Genomic DNA, 25515 nt, shown 5'->3' on the forward strand with positions numbered 1-25515 from the left:
CATATAAATTAATGAGATTCTGCTGAAATCCACTAAAACGAAAGCCACAACCTATTGGTGAATATAATATGAAGATAATGTGGGAAAAGTATCTTTGGAGTATGATTTGGCTGCCTTTCATTTCCAAAGCACTGGGATAACAGAAGAGCCATACATCCAGTGCACTATAGGTAGGGCTCTACCAGGATATATCTTCAGTTCCAGGCAGTTAAAGGGGCTGGGAGAGAGGGGTGGTCTTTCTGTAGCTCATTCCAATCTAACCTGCAACCCTGCTTCCTGTCTCCCAAGTGCTCATATGCATCATCATCATATTCCATGAGAATATTCCATTAATTTTTAAAAGCACTTATCTATTTATTTATTTATGTGTGTGGTGGCAAAAGCCCTTGCCCACTGAGTTACCTCACTGCCAAACAGTCTACTTTTTAAAGCCTTTGTTTCCTGACAAAAGGCACACTACACATCTGACAGTAATTAGTAGACAATACAGTAGTGGAGATTTCTTCCCTCCTGGTTCCATGGTCAAACAATCAGGAGGATGACATACTATTTAAAGAATTTTTGGAGCTTTGGAATTTTACAGTTGAAAAGTATCACAAGACTAAGTGATAAATTCAAATGTGTCCTTCAAAGTTGAATGTAAAAAAATCATAAAGCTACTGAGTCACAGAGAAAGCTTGGTCCCCATCCATTGATTCTGAAGAACCATTATTTATAGACTGCTAGAATCTTGGCTCCAGAGATTCATAAGTATGTCCACAAAGTCCTGTGTAATTATTTATCTTTTTTATGTGAAATCAAGATAGCAAAAAACATAATTTGTGACTGTTGACTAAATACACACATATTGAGTGCTTACTAAACATTATGTAAGATGAATAATAAACACATAAGCTACTGCTTTAATACATATCTGGTGTGAAATTATCAATTATATGTTAAATCTCATCAAAGAAATGAACAAAAGTAAAAATATTTACGTATAAATTGGAAATCAAACAGTTCTCTGCCATGGATGACTAATTTACCTCTTTTCCCTGTTAAGGCAAACTGAATGGTATTTCCTCCAACTCCACAGAAAGCATCTACTACAATGTCACATTTGAAGGACTGACTGACACGGCCAGCAATATGCTCAGCAATCTTCTCAGGAGTAACTGAAAACCAGCCCTCTGTAAAGGAGAATATTTGTGTCAAATGTTCAATTCCAAGAATCCAAGCATGAAGAAGAAAACATTGCTCAAGTTTAAAAACCGTTTTGGATCTGAAGAGACTGCTCAGTGGTTAGTTAGGAGGAGCTCGGTTAAAAGCTTTTACCACTCTTGTAAGGGATCTGTTAGCCTCATGTCTACACCGGGTGGGTCACAACAACCCCTGGCTTCAGTTCTATGGCTCTGAGCCCTCTTCTCTCTCCACACAGATACTGACAAAAATGCTTAGTTACCTAGCTTTAGAGAAAGGTTCTACAAAGTTGCTAATTCCTGACTAATTGGTAAGATATCCTTATTTCTCCAGAATATATATTACAACTTTTCTGTTTGAGGCACTACCTACTACTTATCAGCTATGGGAAACAGCAAGTTCTAACTGGTGAGTTTCTCAATGATTTTATTCACAATGGAGAGGTAATGATGGATTCCTACTGACATTTTGGGAACATTTACATGTTTTCAAAATATTTATTATTATTTTATGAGTACTTTGCCTTCATGTATGTCTGTGCATGGTGTGTATGACAATACATGTTTTTTTTTTTTTTTAAAGGTTTATTTATTTATTATGTATACAGAAGATGGCGCCAGATCTCATTACAGATGGTTATGAGCCACCATGTGGGTGCTGGGAATTGAACTCAGGACCTCTGGAAGAGCAGTCGGTGTTCTTAACCGCTGAGCCATCTCTCCAGCCCCATGTTTTTAAGTGTCAGAAAAAGCAAAGAATGGTAGCCAATGACCAGGAGGCTGCATTAGCATAGCAGGAATAGCAGAATCCTTGCCATCTTCAGAAATGAAGCCATACTTAGCTGGAGGAAAGAAAATACATGCTTTCCTTTCTACCAGAAGAGCCTGCTTTTCTCAGAAAGAGATTTAAGGTTTTCCTGTTCCCACTACTTCAAAATTTTAAATGGCTCTTCATTACTTAAAGAATTCTAAACTCCTTTAAACAGTTTATATGTCTTTTTCCAGTCTTTTTTCTCCTAATAAAATTCCTATATACTTTCTGTATCACACACTATTTTACAAATTATGTAGGGGGCATAGAATCACCTGTATTCCATAATAGACTTCTTGATTTTGATTGTTAACAAAGAGAGATGTTCAGTTAGTTTCAATATAAAAATGAGTGCCAGTCTGTGAGACTAAGTTAAGTCTCTTAAGATCAAAGAAGGAAAATTCAATGAAGAATTAAAGTTTTCAGCACTAATTAACTAAATTATAACTTTCTGCATTAGGTATATCTTCATCAGATATTCTTTTTAATAATCTATATACTTTTGCTACTTTGTATAAGATGCTACAAATATGGATTAAACCTGAAGATAAAACACATACAGATGTATATATGTAATTGAGTGATACTACAAACAGAACTGACCATCATTCCTTGAAAGATGTTAAAGTTGTGCTGGAGGAGTCCCTCAGTGGTAGAGGACCTGCCTGGCTCAGGTGAAGCCCTGAGCACAAGAGTCTGAGGATCTACAAGTTAAAGGAAGCTAAGGAAACATGAAAACTAAATGCACAACATGTTCCTTTATGACAACAAATGGGTTATAAAGATAACTTACTATTTTTGCTTTATTTTCTTGTGGTACTACGGGCTGATCCCAGGGCCTTGATTATTATTACAGAAAAACACCCTTGTTCTTAGAAAATGCATACTAAATATTGGGGAGTGGCATGATATATGCAACTGGATCAGAAAAAGACAACATACACAGAATGAAAATTATAAATGTTGGAAATAGCTGAATTTAGGTAAAAAGGATATTAAAATTTTGTTTCACAACTTTTTTTTTTTATAATTTTTAAGTGGCTTCTAAATAAAGCTAAAAACACACATATATTTTATTTACCTTTGTCCAACTTGATCCCATCATCAAAGCGAGAGAAGAGCCTGTATCTCTGGGCCCAGTACTTTGCCAGCTCTGGGACAGAGGCTATTTCAGGTGGCAAACCATTTATTTTTTTGTTCTTGTTTTTCTTCTTCTTTTTCTTCTTCAATTCAACTAAAATAAGATGCAGACAATACAGATCTGACCATGAGAATGGAACAAAGCCACACCAAGCAAGAAGTGCAGCCACATCAAATTATCACAATTTTGGACTGTACTAGACATCTATGCAGTGACACATCCAGAGAAGCACGAGAGGAAGACACATCACCAGCACTTCAGGTCATAGCCGCTTGTTATTTATTGGCTTGAGAACTTGGCTTTCTCAGCTCTAATTTCTTATCCCTACAAAGGAACTAATGGATGAATGCACAGTATTTTACTAATTTCACTTACAGCACTGATGGGAGATGAAGTCTAAACATCTGCGATTCCCCCAAAACCAGAACCCTGAAACACATCTGGTCCCCACCATGTTATATATAGGATACTCAGCCCCTATACAAAAGCACTAACACAGATCTGAAGATTATCGACAGCCACAATACTGCTTTAGTTGGTGAATTATAGAAAATGTAGACCCTTTACTTCTTTTGTTGCTGTTGTCCCAGGGACTTAAACTCAGAACCTTGTGGTAGGCAAGCACCAACTGAGCTACATCCCTAATAACTTTTTTTAAAAAAAATTTTTATTTTGAGACAGGTCTGGAAAATTTAATTTGTCTAGGCTAGTGTTGAACTTTTGGCTCTCCTGCTTCAGACTCCTGAGCAGCTGAGGTTGTAGGTGTGTGCCGACAAGCTCAGCCCTTTTCACTTTAAGACAAAATCTTTCCAAGGCCCATTAAGTTCTAGCCCTGGCTATATAAATTCTAGAGAACACAAGGTGTCTCAAAAGTATGGTCAGGTTCCAGTCGAAAATTATTTAGAAAGACAATTACTAGCTGATTATTAGGCTTCAGTCCGCAGAAGATCAGAAGCAGCAATGTTTGAAGATAGAAAGTGCTGCACAGAATAAAAACAAGAGTACAGCAGTCAACGTTTTTAAGAATCTGGCCATTAGATGACTGCAAGTAGCTGAAGTGTTGGAGGACATTATTGCTTTTCACTCACCAAAGCAGGATACTTGAGAGATTAAGAACAAAAATGTCAGCTGTTATAACACCGGTAAAGAAAAACCATAAAATGCCTGAAGCCTAAAATTTAAAAAGGCAGGAGACAGGTGACAGGAGATTTAGGGACATGTGCACCCATACCAAGGAAAGGAATCAACTAAGAGTGCTGACTAGTTTCATGTCAACTTGACACAAGCTGGAGTCATCTCAAGAGGACCTCAACTGAGAAACTGCCTGCCTAGGATGGGGCTGTGGGTTAAGTCTGTAGATAATTTTCTTAATTATTGATTGATGTGGAAGGACTCAGTCCATGATGGGTTCTGCCATCCCTGGGCTGATGGTTCTGGATGCTATAAGAAAGCAGGCTGAGCAAGCCAGTAAGCAGTACTCCTTCATGGTCTCTGCATCAGTTCTTGCCTCCAGGTTTCTGCCTTGTTGTAGAATACTGTTTTAAGGTATATTACTTTTGTTTATGTTGCATTTGTTTAACTCTGTGAAGGTGTGTTACTGTGCCTGTCTAAAATACCTGAACTGAACGGCCAATAGTGAGGAGAAAGAAATAAGTAGGGCTGGCAGAGAGGATAAACAGAAGGAGAAATCTGGGAGGAAAAGAAGAAGTAGCGAGCTAGGAGGAGGATGCAGGGGTCAGCCACCCATCTTTACAACCAGCAATGGAATAAGGAAGATATACATGTGGTGGTATTTTATTTGTGCTCTGACAAACAAAGCTTGGCTGAGGATCAAAGGAAAAAGCCAGCCACTATATTAAACATAGAAGCAGCACATGCCTTTAATCCTAGCATTCGGGAGGAGATTCATCTGGATCTCTGTGAGTTCAAGGCCACACTGGGAACAGAGCCGGGCATGGTGGCACACACCTTTAATCCCAATATTAGTTTACCATAGAGATCTGTATAGACAGACAGGAAGTGATAGAGCTGGGTGGAAAGAGGAAGTGATGTAGTTGGGTGGAGAGAGGAAGTAAGATGACAGGGCACAGAAAGGTATACAGGCCTGAGTATACAGGAAGTATACTCTTGGGCTGAGGATTTCCTAGCGGTAAGAACTTGTGGCTGACTTTTTCTACCCTCTTTTCTTTCAGCTTTCACCCTGATATCTGGCTCTGGATTTTTTTTTTTTAATCAATAAGACCATTTAGCAATTCGTGTTACATATACAGAAATAGGAAAAGGTAAAAGCCCAGAGGCAAAAGGTAGATGGGTTAATTTAAGAAAAGCTGACAATGCCAGGTAGTGGTGGCGCATGCCTTTAATCCCAGTACTTGGAAGGCAGAGCCAGGCAGATCTCTGTGAATTCAAGGACTACAGAGTGAGATCCAGGACAGGCACCAAAACTACACAGAGAAACCCTGTCTAAAAAAAACTAAAAAAAAAAAAAAAGACTAAACAACAACAACAACAACAAAAAAAAAAAACCCACCCCCACAACCCAAAAAAAGAAAAGCAAGAAACAAGCCAAGGTAAGCCTAAACATTTACAAGTAAGAATACTCCTCCGTGTGTGACCTATTTGAGAGCTGGGTGGCGGGCCCCCCAAAAGAGCAAAAACAAACAACAACACTGCCTGCCTGGTTTGAGTTCCTACCTGGGCTTCCCTCAAAGGACTGTGACTCAGGATATGTAAACCAAATAAACCCTTTCCTCCTCTACTTGTTTTTGGTTATGTTGCTTCATCAAGGCAATAGTAATTATAACTAAATTATAACTAAGCTACTATAATTAATAGTAAAAGGAAAGGGCCATAATATAGTTGTTTCAGAAGGACAAAAATGTGAAGCAATTCAACAAAATGATACTAAGTAAAAATGTTTACCTGCAATGTTCCATCAAATATTTTCATCTTTGTTTATAAAAAATTTGGCCATTAAAAAAATACAAAAGGTCATCCATGAAAATGTTAGTTTTCATATTTATTAGCGCCAACTACTATAAATATATTTCGTTAATGTTCCATCAAAAAGCCCCAAATCATTACAAAAAACAATTATCAAGAAGAAAATGTACGCTTCATCAATTTCAGGAGGAACATGCCACTGTCAGCCAGGGACAGAATGGCAACAGAGATCAAGGTCCACATAGATAAAAAGTGAGGAACAATCATGATGCAAATCATAGCCATTAGCTCATTCACACTAACATGCCTTCTCTCCACTTAAAAATGTTTAAAATGAATCCGAAGGCATAAATGATACATACAAAAGTGAGAACAATGGAAACATAAATAAAAAAAAGTACTTACCACAACCCAGAGGCAAGGGGAAGGGTATTTATCCTTACCTCCCATTTCTGCTTGGGGAGAGTTAGCTATCTCTTCGGTTACACAACCCTGCTTCTCGGGAGCAGTTGTTCCGGAACCTCCTTGCCTCTTTTCTGCTTCAAGTTCACTGGCTGAAGAGATGGTCTGGCATGTGTCAGGTTCTGGATCTCTGGTCTCCATCAGGTCACCAGCTTTCTCCAAGGGCATGTCTTGCTCCTCAGAGTCACTGCTTGTGCAAGTGTCTTGCATTTTATTGTGACAAACTGACTCCTGTGATGTCTCCTCATCTACTGGTTTATTAACCCATTTTAGGAATTTTTCCACCTAAAATTTTAAGATACCATAACGAACATCAACTAACTGTAAAGAACACAGAATCTTTTCACTTTTTTTTTTTACCATTTGTGACTTGATTAACAAGCCAAGTATTAGCTCAGAGAAGTACAATGCAAGCTATAAGTAATTCTTGGCTATTTGGAATTCAGGAGAGCATCCAATGACCTTATTAAGATTCCTCTAAAAGAAGGAAAGTAACAGGTTAAAAACTCTAAGAATAGAGCTATGCTATGAAATTATCATCACAAATATATCGACTCAGCTACTCACTGATTTTTACATTTTTAAGAGCTTTCTGCAATGGTCAAGCTACAAACCATGTTAAATGTTACATAGTATCAACAGAATGCCAACTTGTCTTAAAATAAAATCAGAGGACCAGGAAAATGGGTGATGATGAGATGCTCAGCAGTTAAGAGCACATGCCACTCTTACAGAGGACCTGGATTCTGTTCTTAGGACCCACACAGTGGTTTACAAATGTTCCTAACTGCAGTCCCAGGGGATCTGATGCCTTCTTCTAGTCTACACAAATACCAGGCACACACATGATGCATGCACACACACACACACAGACAGGCAAAATACTCATACACAAATAAATCTTGAAACCAAACCAAACCAAAGTCAGAGCTATGTAAGAAAGAATGAGTAAGAACAGCAGAGCTGGTAAGATTAAGTCATAATAAAATAGGTTTATTTGATAAAATGTTAAGGCATCCCAATGTTGGAATATGTAGTTCTTCCCATTTGCCGTACAGTGAACCTTCTGCATATTAAATCTTTATGATGGTAAGAATGAGTAAATTTCAGAGAGTGGTAGACAAACGATAAACAAAACCTCAACACAAACATTGAGGGAAAGTGCCACCTATCTACAACCAATCAGAGAACTAAGGACACAGCAGCCACTATATACAGCTCTTTTTAGACTCATCTACAGGTGAATGTATGGAAATCATTATTCTCAACACATTATAAAAAGTCTTAAAAGACTGATATGAGGCAGTCTATTTAAGATGTAAGAAAGGACCATTAAAATATTCATTAAAATATCATCAGCACAGACCAATCTGAAAAATAATAATAATAATAAAAAAGAAACTACCTATCAATTTGTAGCATGCTCTGCTAAAATGCTGAAGTCAGAAAGTGTAATATACCCCGAGGGTACTACAAAGTCCTTCAGATGCCTGAGATTGTGCTCCCCATCCTTAAAGGAGGCCGGTGTCAACATCAAAGACAAGAAGGCTCTGCTCATCAGAAACATCCCCTCCCCAGGAAAAGGAAAACTTAGCAGATCACATGATGCTCTGGTTTGTTTCCTATTTCTTGATAGCAAAGACCAAGAGGGGTCTTGAAACTTTCAGGTTACAGTGTGAATCAATAAAGTGGGCTTGTATGTCACATTCTTCAGTCAAGCCCATTACATCAAAGTGTGAACAATCTTTGGATGAGCTCAGATCCAGGTTTGTAGTTAGAGCTGCATCAGAATCTGGACTACTGGGATCCTACTTTGTGTGAAACAGGTAAGAAACTTCCCCTTGTCCTTGTACTTCATGGGCAAAACATCTACCTGGTTTACCTTCTTAGATGCTTTAATGGAGTAGTTTCAAACACCCTTTTCTTCATATTACCTCAATTTCCTTCCCAACCCCAAATTTAGTTTACATAATATATACCTTCATAAAACTAGTGAAAAATAATTTGAGGTACCCTCAATCTTGAAGGGTGGAACTTCCCATTTGAACCAACTTCAGGGAGCCAAGTTACAAACCATGATTGTGTCTCAACTAAAGGCAAGCGGGTACACACCTTACTCCGTACTTTACTCTTCTTGAGAAGGGGTTTTCCTGACTCTTCGGTGAACAGGATGTGCTTGTTCTTTATAGTCATTCGCTTGCGCATATCCAGGTACTGTGACTTGTATTTCACATTCTTCTCTAGATACCTGACCTGTCGATGACTGAAATTTGGAATTCCACCATACCTGGATCAGACCAAAAGAAGTGACTCACTTGTTAAGTTTTAGAAAAAATTTCCCATATAGAAAAAAAGAAAAAGAAAGCGCGCACACACACACACACACCCACACACACACCAAAACCAAACCAAAACTTAGGAAACCCAAAATAATGATTTTCACCAGTTTTTCCTAGTTATTGCCACCATTTTAATCTTAATAAATTTTGAAAATGATGAGATCACATACTAACTGAGAGAGTTTCTGGTCTAGTTTTGATGACAATTTAAAAACAAATGTGAAACACTTAGTGATGAAACTAGCAAGGCTATGTTTTTCCTGTTTGAGATAGGGTTATATGACGTAGCCCAGGTTTGTCTTGAATGCTGGGATTATAAGTGTACACTATCACAACTAAAATACATTTCTAATGTAGATTACAAAGTAGAAACTGTGTAGCAGACTGCAATAAACAGGAGTAGAAAAAACAAAACAACAATGTATTTCTTTTTTAGGGAAATTTTCCTTAGAGTGATGACAAAGGCTTTGAAATATATTTGAACATATTCCAATTAATGTGAAGAACAGTCACTGAACGCTTTGTCTAGAGCAATCTGATCAAATCATCCAGTTTTTATGTCTGCCACAAAGCTTTATGTGTCAAGCCCCACAAAATTTCAAGTCATGTTGTCTTCATATATATATGTTGTCTTTATATATATAAAATAATATACATAATATGTACATACATATATAAAATAATCTTTAAGTAGAATTCTGTTTCTAAATAGACAAGACAAAAAAGTTAAATCCTAAGCAATAAACTACAAAGAGCTAAACAACAGTTTAAATAAAATCAATGCTGACACCAATGTAAACAGCTTTTATACATACTGTTAAACTCTATCCTCTTTACTCTAAAGTGACTATACAAACTACTACTGTCTTTAGGTACCTAAGCAGGTGACTATAAGTAATTTACAGGATTTAATAATAAGCATGTACTTTTGAACTAATCTCGCGTTAATTTATATATTAATCATGAAGCCACTCTCATTTTCTTTCCCTGCTGAATTTATGATGCACGGGTTATTTACATTTCCTAACATTTAGGTAACTAGGACATTAAGTCTGAGCCTTTAGAAACATAAAAACTCAAAAAATAGGATAAAATGACTTAAACAGTACATATTGAGGCTGTTTTATCCACTCAGTTCAGTCTTGCTGTCATGAGATGAAATCACATTTATTCTCTTTAACACAGAGAAAACTTAGGTTTTTACACAAATGTTCATAACAGCATTTGTTCATGTGTAGTAGCATAATGCCTTCAACAACCCAAAGGCTTTTTAAAAAGGCAAATGGTTGAATCAATTTTGGTATCTCCACACAATGTATCGACTTTGCCATTAAGGAGAGAACAATGGAATGCATGCATAACAGACATCATGCTTAGATCTTAGGAAATAACCAGGATACTGTTATTGAGGATGGAAAATTAAATATAAAGGATTAGGTAAATGCTGTGTGTGCCAAAAAGAAAGGGAAATCATGGCACACTGCTGTGAAAAGCAAGTTGTGAATTATGCATCCTACATTAAGTAATCTATGTAACTACTGTGAAACATTTGAATTTTCATGTTTGCTACATGGTATGCTTCCTAGTCTTTAGAAGCACAAAGGAGTAGTGCTATGAGATGGCGGATGGGAACCATAATTAGAAGTTCTAAGATCTGAGCATAAACCCTTTGTGACATGTGATCACAGGACAAAATGTCTGTGACTTGGAGCTGCTTATCTGTGAAATAGACTGGAATAACATTTGGCTGCTACTCAGTCCAACTGAGTTAATACAGTGAATACATCAAATATATAATACGATTTCTACTGTTAAGTCTTCTAACAAGTTGGTGTTTTAATTGTATTTGAAAGATGGTATCAAATACAGCTCTTATATATTATCTACATGAATACCAAAGAGCTCTAAGGTGGCTGAAGTTATTAGGATTTCTAGAAGACGATAGCTCTTACTTTTGTCCTGAGCCATGCTTGAATCCTAGAAGTAAACCATTGTCATCAACTTCTGAATTTGGGTTTTCATCGATGTCCAATTCATGGCTAAAAAAAAAAAAATAAAAACAAAAACAGTAATAAGCCTTGCCTTTCAGAGTGAACAATATCACACAAACCTAGGAAATCTTGGGAGAGAAAGTACTTTAATAAGATTTTTTTGGATACCTTAACTCAGCAGTATTTGAAACATACTAACAAGCATTCATACCCTTTTCTATGTGTATGTGTGTGTGAACACAGTGCCTAAGGAGACAGAACAAAGGCCTCAGGTCATCTCAACTGTTGTGAGGGGTCTGATACTTAGGGTGCTTGGAACCTAACTCGGGTCCTCTGGAAAAGCAGCAAGTCCTCTTAACTACGGAGCATCTCCCCAACCACCATCTTAAAAGTCCTTAAGCATTTTACTTCTATTCCTGAAGATGGTGTAAATGCGCATCTCTCTATTTTCTTTTGGAAAAACCCCAGTAAAAGCTGAAGCCTGAGATTAATTTTCTGTAGTGATTTTTCTAGGTCTCCCTAGAAAGAAATTTTTGTGAAGTACCAATCAAACCAAAAAAATTTTATAGAAGAAATGTTATTAAGAATAAGGATGGGGGCTCAGAGGTGAAGAGCACTTACAGCTCTTTCAGAAGACCAGTGTTGGTTCCCCACCCACACTGAGAGGATCACAACCACCTGTGACTCCATCGCCAAGGGATTTGATACCCTCTTTTGGCCTCCTTGGGTACCTCACATACTACCTCCTGAACATATACATACAGGGAACCAGAAAACAGTCTTTAAGAAAAACCGTGATGCAGGCGATAAGTAGCTTAGGAGAATCTACCACTTAGGCCTATAATGGTAAATCTTCACTGTCAACTTTATTAGACTTGGAACATTTAGAAAGTATACCTCTGCCTATGTCTATGAGGGGTTTCCTAGAGGTTTAACAGGGGAGGGAAGAGCCACCCCAAATGGGGTCCCAGACAGAATAAAAAAGAACTAGTCCTGGGGCTGGAGAGATGGCTCAGAGGTTAAGAGCACTGTCTGTACTTCCAGAGTCCTGAGTTCTATTCCCAGCAGTCACATGATGGTTCACAACTATCTGTAATGAAATCTGGTGCCCTCTTCTGGCCTGCAGGGATGCAAGCAGAACACTGCATGCATAATAGATAAACAAACAACAAATAAATAAATAACTAGTGCTTATCTCTCTTTGCTTCCTGATGCAATGTAATCAGCTGCCTCATGTACCAACAGTCAGAACTTTGAGCTGCTTCCAGCAACACGCCTTCCCTACTGTGATGGGACTAAACTCTCCAACTGTGAGTCCAAATAAGCCTTTCTTTCTTCATGCTGTTTTTGTCACAGAACTGACAAGTGCCTTAAACAGGCACCTTTAGAAATCCTGACTTTATGCAGAATACAGCAAGAAACAACTCTTACAAAGTTTGTCTTCCAAAGTAAGCCAAACTCACTAAATATTTGCCTCTAGGAACTTGTACCAAATAGTGGGGCAATTAGTAAGCAAGTTTACTATGTAAGGTAACAGAGCAGTAGCAGTGGCGTGCTTTTTTTTAACTAAGCTACTCAGACTTCAGAGTTTGCACATCATTTTTTCAGATGCTATCTGGAAGGAAAAGTCTTACGTGGAACACTACAAAGACATGAAATATCTCCACCTAATGCTCCAATTCTGTAGCAATCTATCCTTTCCTTATTATCTACAGTGTCAGCACTTGGACACATTCGACTTTACATTATGTACTTCACTGACAGGTACTGTCACATACCGTGCGAAAGCTCCAGTCAGCCTAATGTTCTCACGAAAATTGCCACCAGTCTCATTTTATAGATGAGGAACTAAGAAATTTATTTAGAGTTATGAGTGGCAGAATTAGAATATAACTGTGTCTAAAAGCCTTACTAATGGATCCCTGTTTTGCTTATAGTACAGTGTTGCTAGGCTAGGTCAGGTGTAACTCACCTTCTCTTCACTTTGCTGGGCTTTTGCTCAGGTGGATCATCGTCACTCTCATTTCCATCAGCCCTGTCACGGTATGCTTGATCTTTGCTTGTATTTGTTACTGAAGACTCCTTCAACTCTAAGGAGAGATTACAGTATATTTTCCTTGAGGTCTGGCAACTTTTCTATTATTTTCAAAGGCACGATTATAGCTATGCCTGTATGATTTAAGGTTTCATGATCTAACTACATAGTCACGTGTTGTAATGTTTTGGTCAATGATGGCTCTCTGTATTTGAACATTCAATGGTGGTCTCATGCAATCTTCTCACAACTCAACCGTTTTAATTTCAGTGTCCTCTGATGTATGCACAGCAGTGAAATCACCTGATAATAAACCTCTCAGAACTTCATCTAAATGAAACAACTGTGCTTTAAAAAGCAAACTAAAACTAGTTTGTGCATATCTATACAAAGTATCCCACTGTAACGGTACAGCCTTACCTTTCTGCTAACTGTTGTCAGGTACTCTTTCTCCCCCTTAAACCAGTTAATCTGTGTGGGGTGGGATGAAGAGGAAGCATGTGTGACGTGACCTGAGGTTGAGGTCACAGGATAATCTGTGGGAGTAGGTCCTCTCTTCTACTATGTGAGTTCTGGAGATCAAACTCAGGTTGTCTGGCATGCCTTTACCCACTGAGCCATCTCACTGACCTGGCAGGCACATTTCTTAAGGTGAACAGAAGGGTATATGTTGAAACATCTTCCAAGATTGAGAGTCTTGTGAACTTCAAAACACAGAATTGTTCTTGGAATGGGTTTCAATGCTCCTCCGAGGTGTAGCCAATAGGTGTTTATTTCAGATTATTCTTTAAAACTGGTTATTATGATCTGTTTATGTGCCTCTATGGAAAAACATGTTTTTGCTACATGCTGCTTGTCCTTGTGATTGTGTACTTTACTCAAGTGACTCTATTAAAGCTGACTATAGCATGAGATTTTAGTCCCTCTCATTCATCAGCTCTATTCTCCCAGGTCCTACTACCTCTAGGGTGGTAAACAGGGATAGACTGAAGAGTACAGTACCAGTGACAAAAAGAAATTTCATGTACGCAGATTTTATGTTTTGTTCTTAATGGGAAAATGAGAGTATGTTATAACCTCAAATCCTCACCAATCCTGAGAGATGACACAAAGGAGCAAATTAAAACCAACCAACATATATTTTATAACTTAGGAGCAGTAAACAGAAGGCAGTGACTAGAAGTTTTACTCTGTTTAGAAAAGGAAAAAGGTAGAACCAGGGAAGGGGATAAAAAGGGCAACAGAAGGCAGAAACCCATAGCCTAATTATTGACCAATATGTAAGTAAAGAAGCTGTGATGGTCAGTGTTCACTGTCAACTTGACAGATCTGGAATCACTGTGCTGACAAGCTTCCAAGGACACTTGGGGCGTTTTCTTGACAAGGTTATCTGAATGAGAGAACAATACCCTAAAGGGCTGGGTGGCACCATTCTCTAGACTTGGGCCCGGACTGCATAAAAATATGAGCTGAGTATGAGCATGCACCGCTCTTTTCTTCTTGACTACAGCTGAAGTATGGCCAGCTGCTTCAAGATCTCGCTGCCTTAAATTCCTTGTCATGATGGTCCAAATCTTCAACTGTGAGAGAACATAAACGCTTCCTTCCTTAAGGGTTTTGTCAGGAACAGGAAAGAAACCAAGACGGATGCATTGGGAGTACACAGAGGAATATCTGAAACTTAATATCAAATGTGAGATAAGAAAGGATGAATATCAGAACAGAAAGGAACGAGAATGCAATAACACAGAGAAGAGAAATAGAAGGAAAGCCACAGAACTCTGCAAATTTCCAATTGGAGCCAGAATTGGTTCACACCTGCAACAATCTTAAGACTGGAGAGGCTGAGGCAGGAGGATCATGACAAAGACAGCTTGGTTATGAAGTCATGCCTTAATATAATCTCAAATTTCTAAATTAGAAAATCAACAATCTAAGATAAGCAAAGTCAATCAACTGTTAAATCAAAGTTCTAAACATTTCTTCAATGCCCCCACAAGATCATGAGTTTGAATACCTGGTGGTACTTTGGGAGGTTGTGGAACTCTTTAAGGGCTGGGGAAAAGCAGTAGTGAGCAGGCTAAGGGAGGAAGGCCTGCTTCTGGATCAGCCCAGATCTGAGTAAGCAGTCTCAAGTTCCTGCTACCAGAGCTGACAGCCATTCCTGTGGCTGTGCCTTCCCAGGCAAGGTGAACTGTGCCCTCAAACCATGAGACCAAATACACAGTCTCTCAAGTTGTTCTTGTCAGGATCTGCTCACAACCACCACGGAATTAATGAATATAATGAGAATACTGAAATCCTTTCTATTACCAGTAATACCAGGACTCTTGGTCTCCTTTATAGAGCAGGATGCCTTATCCTGAATGAATTCCACATGACTCTGGGTATTTACCTGTCAAACGCTTATTTCCTAGTTGCAAGTTTATTGTAATTTAGAAGTCCCAAGAGATTTTCACGTTTGCCTTTACTGGCAACAGAAGTACAGGAGGAAATAAGAATTTTTAAGAATACAATGCAAATCTTATTAATATAGATGGACAATTAATTGTGATATAAAATTAAGATGGGATATATACTTCCATTGTGTATTAATGTGTTAATAGACTGATAACCATTACCCGACAAAATAAGTCTGCATACTCCTACCTTGAGCTGGCTGGTCTGTGCTTCTGTTCCCAGATGCGTTACTTTCCTCGGGTGCTCCATTACCAGGGTCACTTCCTCCAGAGGCAGGACACTCTTTGCCACGGCCACTCTCCCTCACCTGCTTGTGACAGTGTACAGAGGACTCTAACTGGCTCTGTTCTACTTCCTCCGAACTCAGAATTATGTTATTAATTCCAGTAAGTATTTCATTCTGATCTTTATCATTTGAACCAGAGCTTTCATCATCAACTGTGTTAGGTGAAGACGAACAAGACATTAAGTCAACTTTCATGCTGCTCTCCTCCTTTCTGTCAACCTCGGCTTGAGATGCATACGCATCTATATCACAGTTCTGTGAGGCAGCAAAAGTCCAACCCTGAGCTTCCCAATACCGAAACTGTTCCAGATAATACCAATAAAGCTGACTATAATGTTGCTCCCATTCTTCCTTTGTATCAGGAAGGTTCCAAGGCTCAGAAGACAGTGTCTGATCTGGATGTTTTTCCTGCCAGCTTTGCCACAGCAGCCCTTCTCCATATTCATTCCAATACTTTTCCCAATTCTCTGTGACCTCTAGCTTTGGTGATAGTGGATTTTCAACAGGAAGGTTTTCTGTTCCAGTATCTGTTTTGCTTGGAAATTCACATGTTCCATTATTTTCGCAGTGTTCAACTGATGGATCATCTGAAACTACATCATCTTCTTCACAGTCATTTCTCCAAGATTCTCGTACCATTTCATCTAAGTACTTCTTTTGGTGTTTTCTTCTCTTTTGCTTTACTTTAGCTTTATTTCTAGTATTCATAGACACCTATGTCAGATAAATGATAACAAGTATGAGTCTATTCAAAGACTAACATAACCAAAACCACACCCAAACTCCCACTGTGGGTCTTTAATACACAAATAAGTGACTTTTACGGATTATTCAAATTACACATTGACATATCCCAACGTGTAGTTTAGTTATAATATATGAATAAAGTGTTCTAACCATGAATGTATTTGATTATAAATAAAACACTTGATAGGATTTTTTGAAAAAGAAGAAATAGAAATAGTAAGAGTAGATTAATACCTCAAAATTCTCATGTGCAGACACTCTTCCAAACTGAATTGGCAATCCCATACTTCTCATGAGTTTGGCCTCAGAATCAAGTTCACTTTCATCTGGGCTCGCATCTTTGCTGTGTGACTCTGTGGTGCCATCATCTTCCTCCTCTTCTGTAGCTTGGTCTCCTACAGACAGCATCTGTTAGCGTCATTGTAGGGAAAATGGAAAAGCAGCCTTTCTTATCCCCATCTAAGAATCTGAGATCCAGAACCCGTACATGACTTGCCCACACTTGTACTAATGCTATTATTATAGATTTAAAAAGAGAAATCAAAAGAATTGGTGGTAATATGTACTAATAAAAAATAAATAAATAAAATTTGAGGCCAGCTGGTCCATACATGCCAAGTTCCAGGGTATAGGCAGGGTATATGAGACTGCCTCAAACAACAACAACAACCACACATACACACACCACACATACATACACTTTCCACCCCTCAGTTAAACAAAATACTCCAACTTCAGAATTCAGGCAACAGAAATAAACACTGATAAAGGAGAAATCTCATATATGAAATTCTACCAAAGAGTTCTTCAATGAGGAAAAAAGAAACCCATCTAAACAGTGAAGGGCACTTCACTCACTATTTCATCTAATGAAATTAAGAGTGCTCAGGTGAGCACAGGATGGGGAAGATGAATCTACTAATTTTGTGGTCCTTTCATGCTCATGGTAACACATCTTCTCAGGTTCAATAGGAGCCTAGTGCTTATAGAATCCTTATTTGTATAGCACAGTAAGAAACCTTGCCTTGTCCTACCTTTGAGAAAGTTAATTTCAAAGGCAACTATGAAAGATTATATTGGGGTTGTCTTTGGCTTTTAACTCCATGCTGCAGTTCTGTTCATTTTGAAAAATGTTGGAAAGATAAATGGACTAGGGCTTGAGAGAGTAATGTCTTACTACTTCAGGAAAAGGTTGGAGATGGTCACTTAGGATTCATCCTAATTCTACCTTTACTGTAAAAATATGACAGAGGACTTCATGTTTTCTATTTTCAAAATTTCCAATTCAGGCTGGAGAGATGGCTCAGTGGACTGGGTGCTCTTCTAGAGGGGCAGGGCTGGATTCCCAGCACTAAATTGTAGCTCACAACCACCTGTAATTATAGTTGCAGGGGACTGGTTTCCATTGGCAATGCATGCTTGGAGTGCACTTACACACACACACAGGCAAAATACCAATATCATACAATTAAAAAAAAAAAAAAAAAAAAAAGTCTGCCGGGCAGCGGTGGCGCATGCCTTTAATCCCAGCACTCGGGAGGCAGAGGCAGGCGGATTTCTGTGAGTTGGAGGCCAGCTTGGGCTACAGAGTGAGTTCCAGGAAAGGCGCAAAAGCTACACAGGGAAACCTTGTCTCGAAAAACCAAAAAAAAAAAAAGTCAAAAAGAAGTTTCAAATTCCAGGCTAACAGTTACAAATCAGAAAGGAATGGTAGACAAGAGAAAGTCTAGTCAAGCAACACAAGCTACAGGAAAAGAAAAGATAGCTTTGATAGAGGTTCTAGAATGTGTGTGCAATGCATGTGTGAAGGAAGGGTCTATAATTACATGTTTACTCTCCATTCGCCATTTTATGCCAGCAAGTATAACACATTACCACAAGTTTATACATATACACATATGTGTGTGTATATATATATATATATATACACATATATATATATATATATATATATATAAATTTTTACCAAAAAGGGCCATGTAGTCTTATTTACATTACCTCCATTATTGCCACTGCTTTTGACATAGTAGCCTTTTAACCCCAAGTTGTACAATTTTCGATCCCTGTGAAGCAAAATAAAAATCCATTGGAATAAGAAGTATAAACTAGGTAAGAAGAAAGGCTTAACACTGCATAGATTAGTTAATAAAAGGTTAAGAAACAGAATAGCAACCTTTTCATACATTTCTCTCACTTATATAGAGGCAACAATGTTTCTCATGGAGCTGTAAAAATTGATCATATAAAATCGCATTTCTTTTTTTTTTTTTTTTTTTTTTTTTTTTTTTTGGATTTTCCGAGACAGGGTTTCTCTGTGTGGCTTTGCGCCTTTCCTGGAACTCACTTGGTAGACCAGGCTGGCCTCGAACTCACAGAGATCCGCCTGGCTCTGCCTCCCGAGTGCTGGGATTAAAGGCGTGCGCCACCACCGCCCGGCCAAAATCGCATTTCTTGACACATGATAACACTTATAACTACTTATAACTAATCTTTAAAATTAAGTGGAATTTCTCTTGGATATTGGGGGGGATCTGACTTTTTTTGTTATAGAGTAATTAGGTATTCTCTAAGTTTTTGGTATATCTGAACACATTCCAATATGGAAATGTTGAGCTTACCCACATATAAAGCTACATGCATAGTGTAATGTATGTATAACAGGAAGAATATCTATTGCCCAATTCTTACTGAACTTTTCTTTAGCATACCTACTTCTAAACTTTTTAATTATTATAACTGGAATTTCATTACTAAAACAAACCTACACAGCACTAAATAAAAGCATACTACACATTGTAACTAAAACTACCTCCTCCTGCCTACTTTCTCTGATAGGGTCTCACCATGTAGCAAAGTCTGGCCTTTGAGGATCACCTCCCTTCAACTGCTAGGATTATAGGTATGAGCCTCCACTTCTGGTGAACTTATAACTAACTTCACAAAATAAAATTCTTGTGTAGTTGATCTATTTCATCTCCTCCTGGAAAAGGAATACGTTATGAAACATAAAGTATATGGATACTCACAAAACCGTGAACCGGAAGGGGATAAAGTGCAAATGTGCTTTGATAACATGACTACTATCCACCAGGAACACAGGCACTATGGGTAAGGGAAGGAGTAGGAGCCACACACAAGCATTAGTGTCTTGTCTATAGGCACCCAAAGACATGGGACACTAAGAGGTGGAAAGAGGGTCAGTATAGTTACCACCATGGTTACAATGAACAAATAAGGAAATGGACTGAGGAAGACAGAGCTAAATTTGCCTTGTTAAAGGTCACTTGAAGACATAATGAATACAAGACATCACCTGGAAATCTGGAAGGCTATGGAGAACCCAAGATATTGGTTCAGTATTATAAACTCATGGTGTTAAGTACACAGTAAGTCTAGTAGTTTAAAATATTGAATGTGTACATATATGCAAATATACACATTCCTACACGTACTATAGTTCATATGGATACTGCACAACTGTACTGAGAAGACACAGGAACAACAAATACAATGAACACACAACTTTTGGTTTTAAAGTTCTAAGATGATTAGCTTTAATTGTCAATATGACATAATTTAGAATCCATGGAAGGGCCCACTTTTGTGAGGGATTATCTTAATTGCATTAACTGATGTAAGAGACCACCCACAGAGGGTGGCATCATTCCCTGGCACATGTCTGAGCTTGGAGATTCTGAATTGTGAAAATGGACAGAATAGCATCATGTATGCATTCATACTGCCTTTTTCCTCTGACTGTGGCCTGAATGTGACCTGCTCCCTCAAGATCCTGCTTCTGAGACTTTCCCCTATGTTGGACTGTAACCTGAAACTCATACCTAGAATAAATGCTATCTCCCTTAAGTTGCAAATATTTCAGTGCATTTTCATCACAGCAACAAAAAGAACTTGAGGCAAGTACTATTTATTTATTATGTATACAAATATATACATAATATATGTTCTGCCTGCATATATTCTGCATGCCAGATCTCACTATAGATGGTTATGAGCCACCATGTGGTTGCTGGAATTGAACTCAGGACCTCCGGAAGAGCTGCCAGTGCTCTTAACCCCTGAGCCATCTTTCTAGTCTGAGGCAAGTACTATTACCTACTAGAAGAACCAATTTGCCTTGGAGAAGTGAGTCTGGAAACTGGAAAGTTAAGTCTGGGTTATCTTGTGTCAAGGGTATGTGGGCAATAAGAGCCTCCTGAAAGGTCTCTCACTGGGAACATTAAAGATAGTGTGAAAAAAAAAAGATAGTGTGAAAAGCAGTATCAACAATGGCAACGAATTATAACTCTCAATAAACTAAATAATAAAGAGTCAAGAATCCATGTCAGGCTAGGTATAGTGGCATACACCTATAATCCCAGTACCCTGGAGGCTGAGGCAGGAAGATTACACAGGTTTGCAGTGAGGCTAGCTTGGGATACATAGTGAGAACCTATCTTAGAAAAAGAATCTAAACTAACATTAACAATATGAATACACAGAAACAGAAAGAAAAACACTCCTTACAAAATGCTGATAAATCACAACTTTCAGAAACAGCTGTTGGAGGTGTAAGGTGTTAATGAAGACTAAGGCCTGTAGGCTTGGTAAGATGTTATACTGAATTGTGTCTCCACAAAGTACTCATTCAGGCAAGAGGAACTATTACTTTACAAAGAAACCCTGGCAGTCAGTAGCATCACACCTATGGTGTTGGGGCTATACAAAGTGCTTTCTTAAACAAGACTTGAGAATGACATCATGTAGCAATCCTGCTAAGGCATGTTCTAAGAGTACTCCTGATGAAATGTCAGACGGACCCAGGTCAGGCCAGGTAATCCTACAGGATACAAGGAGACCACTTTTAATAGCCACTGAGGACATGAGACTTGGTACACTGCTCCTTAGCAAATTAGGGATTGTTCCTGTGTTCCCACACATTGACACACACACACACACACACACACACACAGTCAGAAAGGAAAGAGACACTGTTGGGAAAGGAGTTAAAAGGTAGTTTAATCTACTACAACAGGTATGCAGGAAAATATCATTGTTTATGGGAAATATAGAACTTAGTATTTAGAAACACATCTACAACTTGCTTTTTTGGTAAGACATGATAGTATGTGCTCACATACATAAATAAAACAAAGTAGATTGGGAGAAGACAAGGAGCAAACGCAGTTTATTGAGTTGTTGGAGATTAGGTTTGTGTGTGTGTTCACATGTGGGTGCATGCATGTGTGTGGTTATACACATAAGAGGCCAGAGATTAAACTCAGGCACTGTCTAGTATTTTTTTTTTTTTTTTTTTTTTTTTTGGTTTTTCGAGACAGGGTTTCTCTGTGTAGCTTTGCGCCTTTCCTGGAACTCACTTGGTAGCCCAGGCTGGCCTCGAACTCACAGAGATCCGCCTGGCTCTGCCTCCTGAGTGCTGGGATTAAAGGTGTGCACGACCACCGCCCAGCAAAAAAAGTTTTTCCAGAAAGGGTTTCTCTGTGTAGCTTTCTTTGTACCTTTTCTGGATCTCGCTCTGTAGACCAGGCTGGCCTTGAACTCACAGAGATCCGCTTGCCTCTGCCTCCCGAGTGCTGGGATTAAAGGTGTGTGCCACCACCGCCTGGCTAGTATCTTTTTTATACAGTCTTTTAGCAGCCTGGATCTCCTCAAGTACTCTATCTAGAATGGAAGGCCAGTGAGCCCCAGGAACCTACATGTCTCTGCCTTCCCAGTACAGGGATTACTGTCCCTGTCCCATGTCTAGCCCTTTTCAGGTGGGTTTTGGGTATTATCTCAGGTTTCATATACAAGCACTTTACCAACTAAGCTAATTCCATAGCTTTTTGTTTTCTGCAAACTATTCTTGTTAAGTTTTAATACTTCAAAATGGATTACATAAAAATAATTAAAACAAGCATTTTATAGCATAACAACTTTACAACAGTAACTACCATTTCAGAATTTCCTATATTTTATTCTAAGCATGCAATTTTATATTCACAGAATAGAGATATTTTGTATTCTGATGAATGGCTTAAGTCTTTAAGATCAGTACAAACTTCAAGGCTTCAAACCAATAATATTTAACTTATCTATCCTTGTGTATCTCAGACTCCTCCAAAATTAAACTGATGATACTTGTATCCCCCAAATAAAACTCCTTATTCACCAGTGATCCCTCCCTATCACTCAAAAGTAGCAATACAAGAAATGAGTTACCTATGCCCCACTCTTCTCCTTTGTATGCTGTGCTCTTACTTTACTCCTCTCAATCCAATCCTTATAATTTCTCAAATCTTTTTTCCCTTTTTCTCTCTTTTATATTGCCATTTATAATTTTAAAAAATTGCTTTGTGACATGGGCTTGCTATAATGCCTATGCTGGCCTAGAATCTACTATCTTTCCTAATCCAAGTTATATTCTCTTTCCTGCACAAAGTTTGAGTGGTCCTTCTATAAACCACCATTCACACTACCTCAGATAAATCTTGTAAAAATGTCAGTGTAATGGTTGGGGCAAACTGATATAAGCACTTCATTCCCCAGCTTAAAGTTTTCCTTCCTGTGGTTTTATTATTTTTGTTTAATTAGTGCTATAAAGTCACTAGTAAATTTTCTGCATTTTAATTCTTTTAAAAAGTTTTATTAGCATAATCACTACACACTGATGGATTTCAAGTTTACCATTTACTTTCCCCATGGTTACCTCCCCCATTATCATCTCTTGCTCCCTTCCCTGTCCTGCCAGCCACCTTCCTTTTCCCTAGCAGTCCCCAATCTGGGGGCTACAGTGAGTGGCACAGCACAGTAGCTTGGTCCACATATTGTACTACGCACCAAATACTCTCCACTTTATTTCTCATGTCATGATATGCTATATATGCACACATATAAAATCCAGATTCCACATCTGAGAGAAAATGTGATTTGTCTTTCTTAGTTTAGCTTATTTTGCTTAAGATGATTATCCACAGTTCATTTGCTTTTGAATGACACAATTTCATTTTCTTTATGAACAACATCACTGTGTATACAGACCAGTTTATTTTCCCATTCATCTGTTAATGGATACCTAGACTGACTCCATAACTTGGTTACTGTGACTAGTGCTACCTACAACATACACAATAAGCAGTTATCGCCATAGTATGTGACTTTCAATTCCTTTGGGTCTATTACCAAAAGTAGTCTATCTATATTTTGGGGTAGTTTTCTTTATTCATTTATTTTTGAGTAGCCTTCATACTGATTTTCATAATGTATGATTCCATCCAATAGTTCCATAAGGCTTTTCTCACCCAATCCTAGAAAGCATTTGCTAGGACTGTTGTTTGTTTTCTTAAGAACAATCATTCTAGAATGAGATGGAATCTCTAAGTAGTTTGGATTTTACGTTTCCCTAATGTCTAAGGATAATGAACATTTTTTCATGTATTTATTAATAATTTGTATTTAATCTTTTAAGAAGTATCTGTTCAACTCACAGTCCATTTGTTGTTTGGGTTATTTTGTGTTTTTGACTTCTTTATGGTAGAATCATTAAGTTCTAGGTTCACTTTCTTTGAGATACTTCTTAGTTAGTATTCTATTGCTTTGAAGAGACACCATGACCAAGGCAACTCTTATAAAATGAAACATTAATTGGGGGCTTTCTTAGTCTATGATCATTATGGCAGAAAGCAGATGGGAATGTGGCTGGGGAGCTATATTCTGATTCTCAGGCAAAAGGTGGGGGGTGGGAGACAACACTCGATAACACACACACACCACAGGCAGATGGACTGATTCTGACTGGGCCTAGTGTGGGCTTTTGAAACCTGAAAGCCCATCCCCTAATGCTTTCCAAACAGTTCCAGTAACTGGATTCAAACATACAAGTCTATGGTGGCCATTCAAATCACAATACTACTGTCAAAAATAGGGTGGGCAGAGAGGAATGAAGAAATCATTTCAAGGGCAAGAAGCCTTGCTGTGCACGCCGGTAACTCCAGTGTTTGGCAAGGGAGTTCACTGGCCAATGTGTCAGTCTGGCCAAAAAAGCAAGCTGTGGGTTTCAGTGACAGACCCTGTCTTAAAGGAATAAAGCAAAGAGGGATAGAAGAAAATATTAGGCATCTCCTCTGGCTTCCTCATGCACACAAGTATGTGCATGTACTCACATACATGCACCACATATACCACATATAGCCCGCCCCCCCCCCCCCCACACACACACACAGAGGTCATGAGCCTGCGGGTACCACAAAGTAGTGGTTTGAATGCTAAATGCCCTCTATAGGCTCAGGTGTTTGAACACTGGTCCCCAGGTGGTGGCACCGTTTAGGAAGGTGGTGCGTTCTTGCTGGACAAAATGTATTACTTGGGGCAGGATTTGAGAGTTCATAGTCTTGCCCACTTGTGGACTGCATTCTTTCAGCTTCTGCTGCTATGCCCCCTGACATGGACTCTTCCCCTGGAAAAGTAAGCCAAAATATGTTCTTGCTCAAGTTGCTTTTGGTCATGGTGCTGTATTATAGCAACAATAAAGTAACTAATAGCTAACGTGAAAGACACAGGCAGGGCACTTTTAAGAAGCACAAACCTAAGTTCTCGGGGTGTGTCTCCTTTTGATTTGCATTCTTTCTAATAACATTCATGCTTACCTTTGTGTTAAAAAATCTCCAATTCAGCTTCCTAAGGCTCTTTTTTGCTTTAAAGTTAAACATTCTGTCTTCATCTAAGTAGCTGTCTCTAAAAAGTACTCTGGGGGCTGCCCGTGACAACATAGAGTTGTTTCTGTACCTTCTGATCCACTAGGACTGACATAAACTTTTTCTACAGACAGAGGTTTCTTTGGAGAAATGGCCTTGGGAAAAGGTCTAAAAGAAACAAATGTTAAGTGTGAATGAGAAGAAGCACTCCTAGTAACCTGGGCTTTGTGTAATGCCTAGTGGGAGTAAAAGAAAGCCTATGAAGCTGAAGGAAATGGCTGAGAGATAGAGGAGACAGAGACAGTGAAGTAGGCAAGGGTTCAAAGCATACAGGATGGTGTAGAAGCCTAGACTGCCTCTAATTTAGAACTGTGGTCCAATTTTAGAATGACATGAAATGAATATCTATTCAGTAGAAACCAAAGCTTA

General features: G+C 38.5%; 1 protein-coding gene across 3 annotated transcripts in view; it reads right to left on the bottom strand.

Moving 5' to 3' along the window:
* The window catches only part of Tgs1 (trimethylguanosine synthase 1), a 42506-nt gene that overhangs the window by 13446 nt on the left and 3545 nt on the right, over positions 1-25515 (bottom strand). For 2 of the 3 annotated variants that reach the window (XM_015986273.3, XM_006992639.4), the window contains 9 exons: positions 18395-18459; positions 16631-16791; positions 15553-16363; positions 12841-12958; positions 10830-10916; positions 8651-8825; positions 6520-6823; positions 3074-3226; positions 1029-1172 (listed from right to left, as the gene is read on the bottom strand). In XM_015986273.3, coding sequence (XP_015841759.1) covers positions 1029-1172; positions 3074-3226; positions 6520-6823; positions 8651-8825; positions 10830-10916; positions 12841-12958; positions 15553-16363; positions 16631-16690 — 1852 coding nt within the window. In that variant the 5' untranslated portion in view covers positions 16691-16791; positions 18395-18459. Of the gene's footprint in view, positions 1-1028; positions 1173-3073; positions 3227-6519; positions 6824-8650; positions 8826-10829; positions 10917-12840; positions 12959-15552; positions 16364-16630; positions 16792-18394; positions 18460-19239; positions 19350-25515 lie in introns of those variants that run through there. The other variant, XM_076563959.1, reaches the window with a different exon arrangement.

This window comes from Peromyscus maniculatus, chromosome 2 (genome assembly GCF_049852395.1).
Source record: "Peromyscus maniculatus bairdii isolate BWxNUB_F1_BW_parent chromosome 2, HU_Pman_BW_mat_3.1, whole genome shotgun sequence".
In the NCBI taxonomy this organism is placed as follows: Eukaryota; Metazoa; Chordata; class Mammalia; order Rodentia; family Cricetidae; genus Peromyscus; species Peromyscus maniculatus.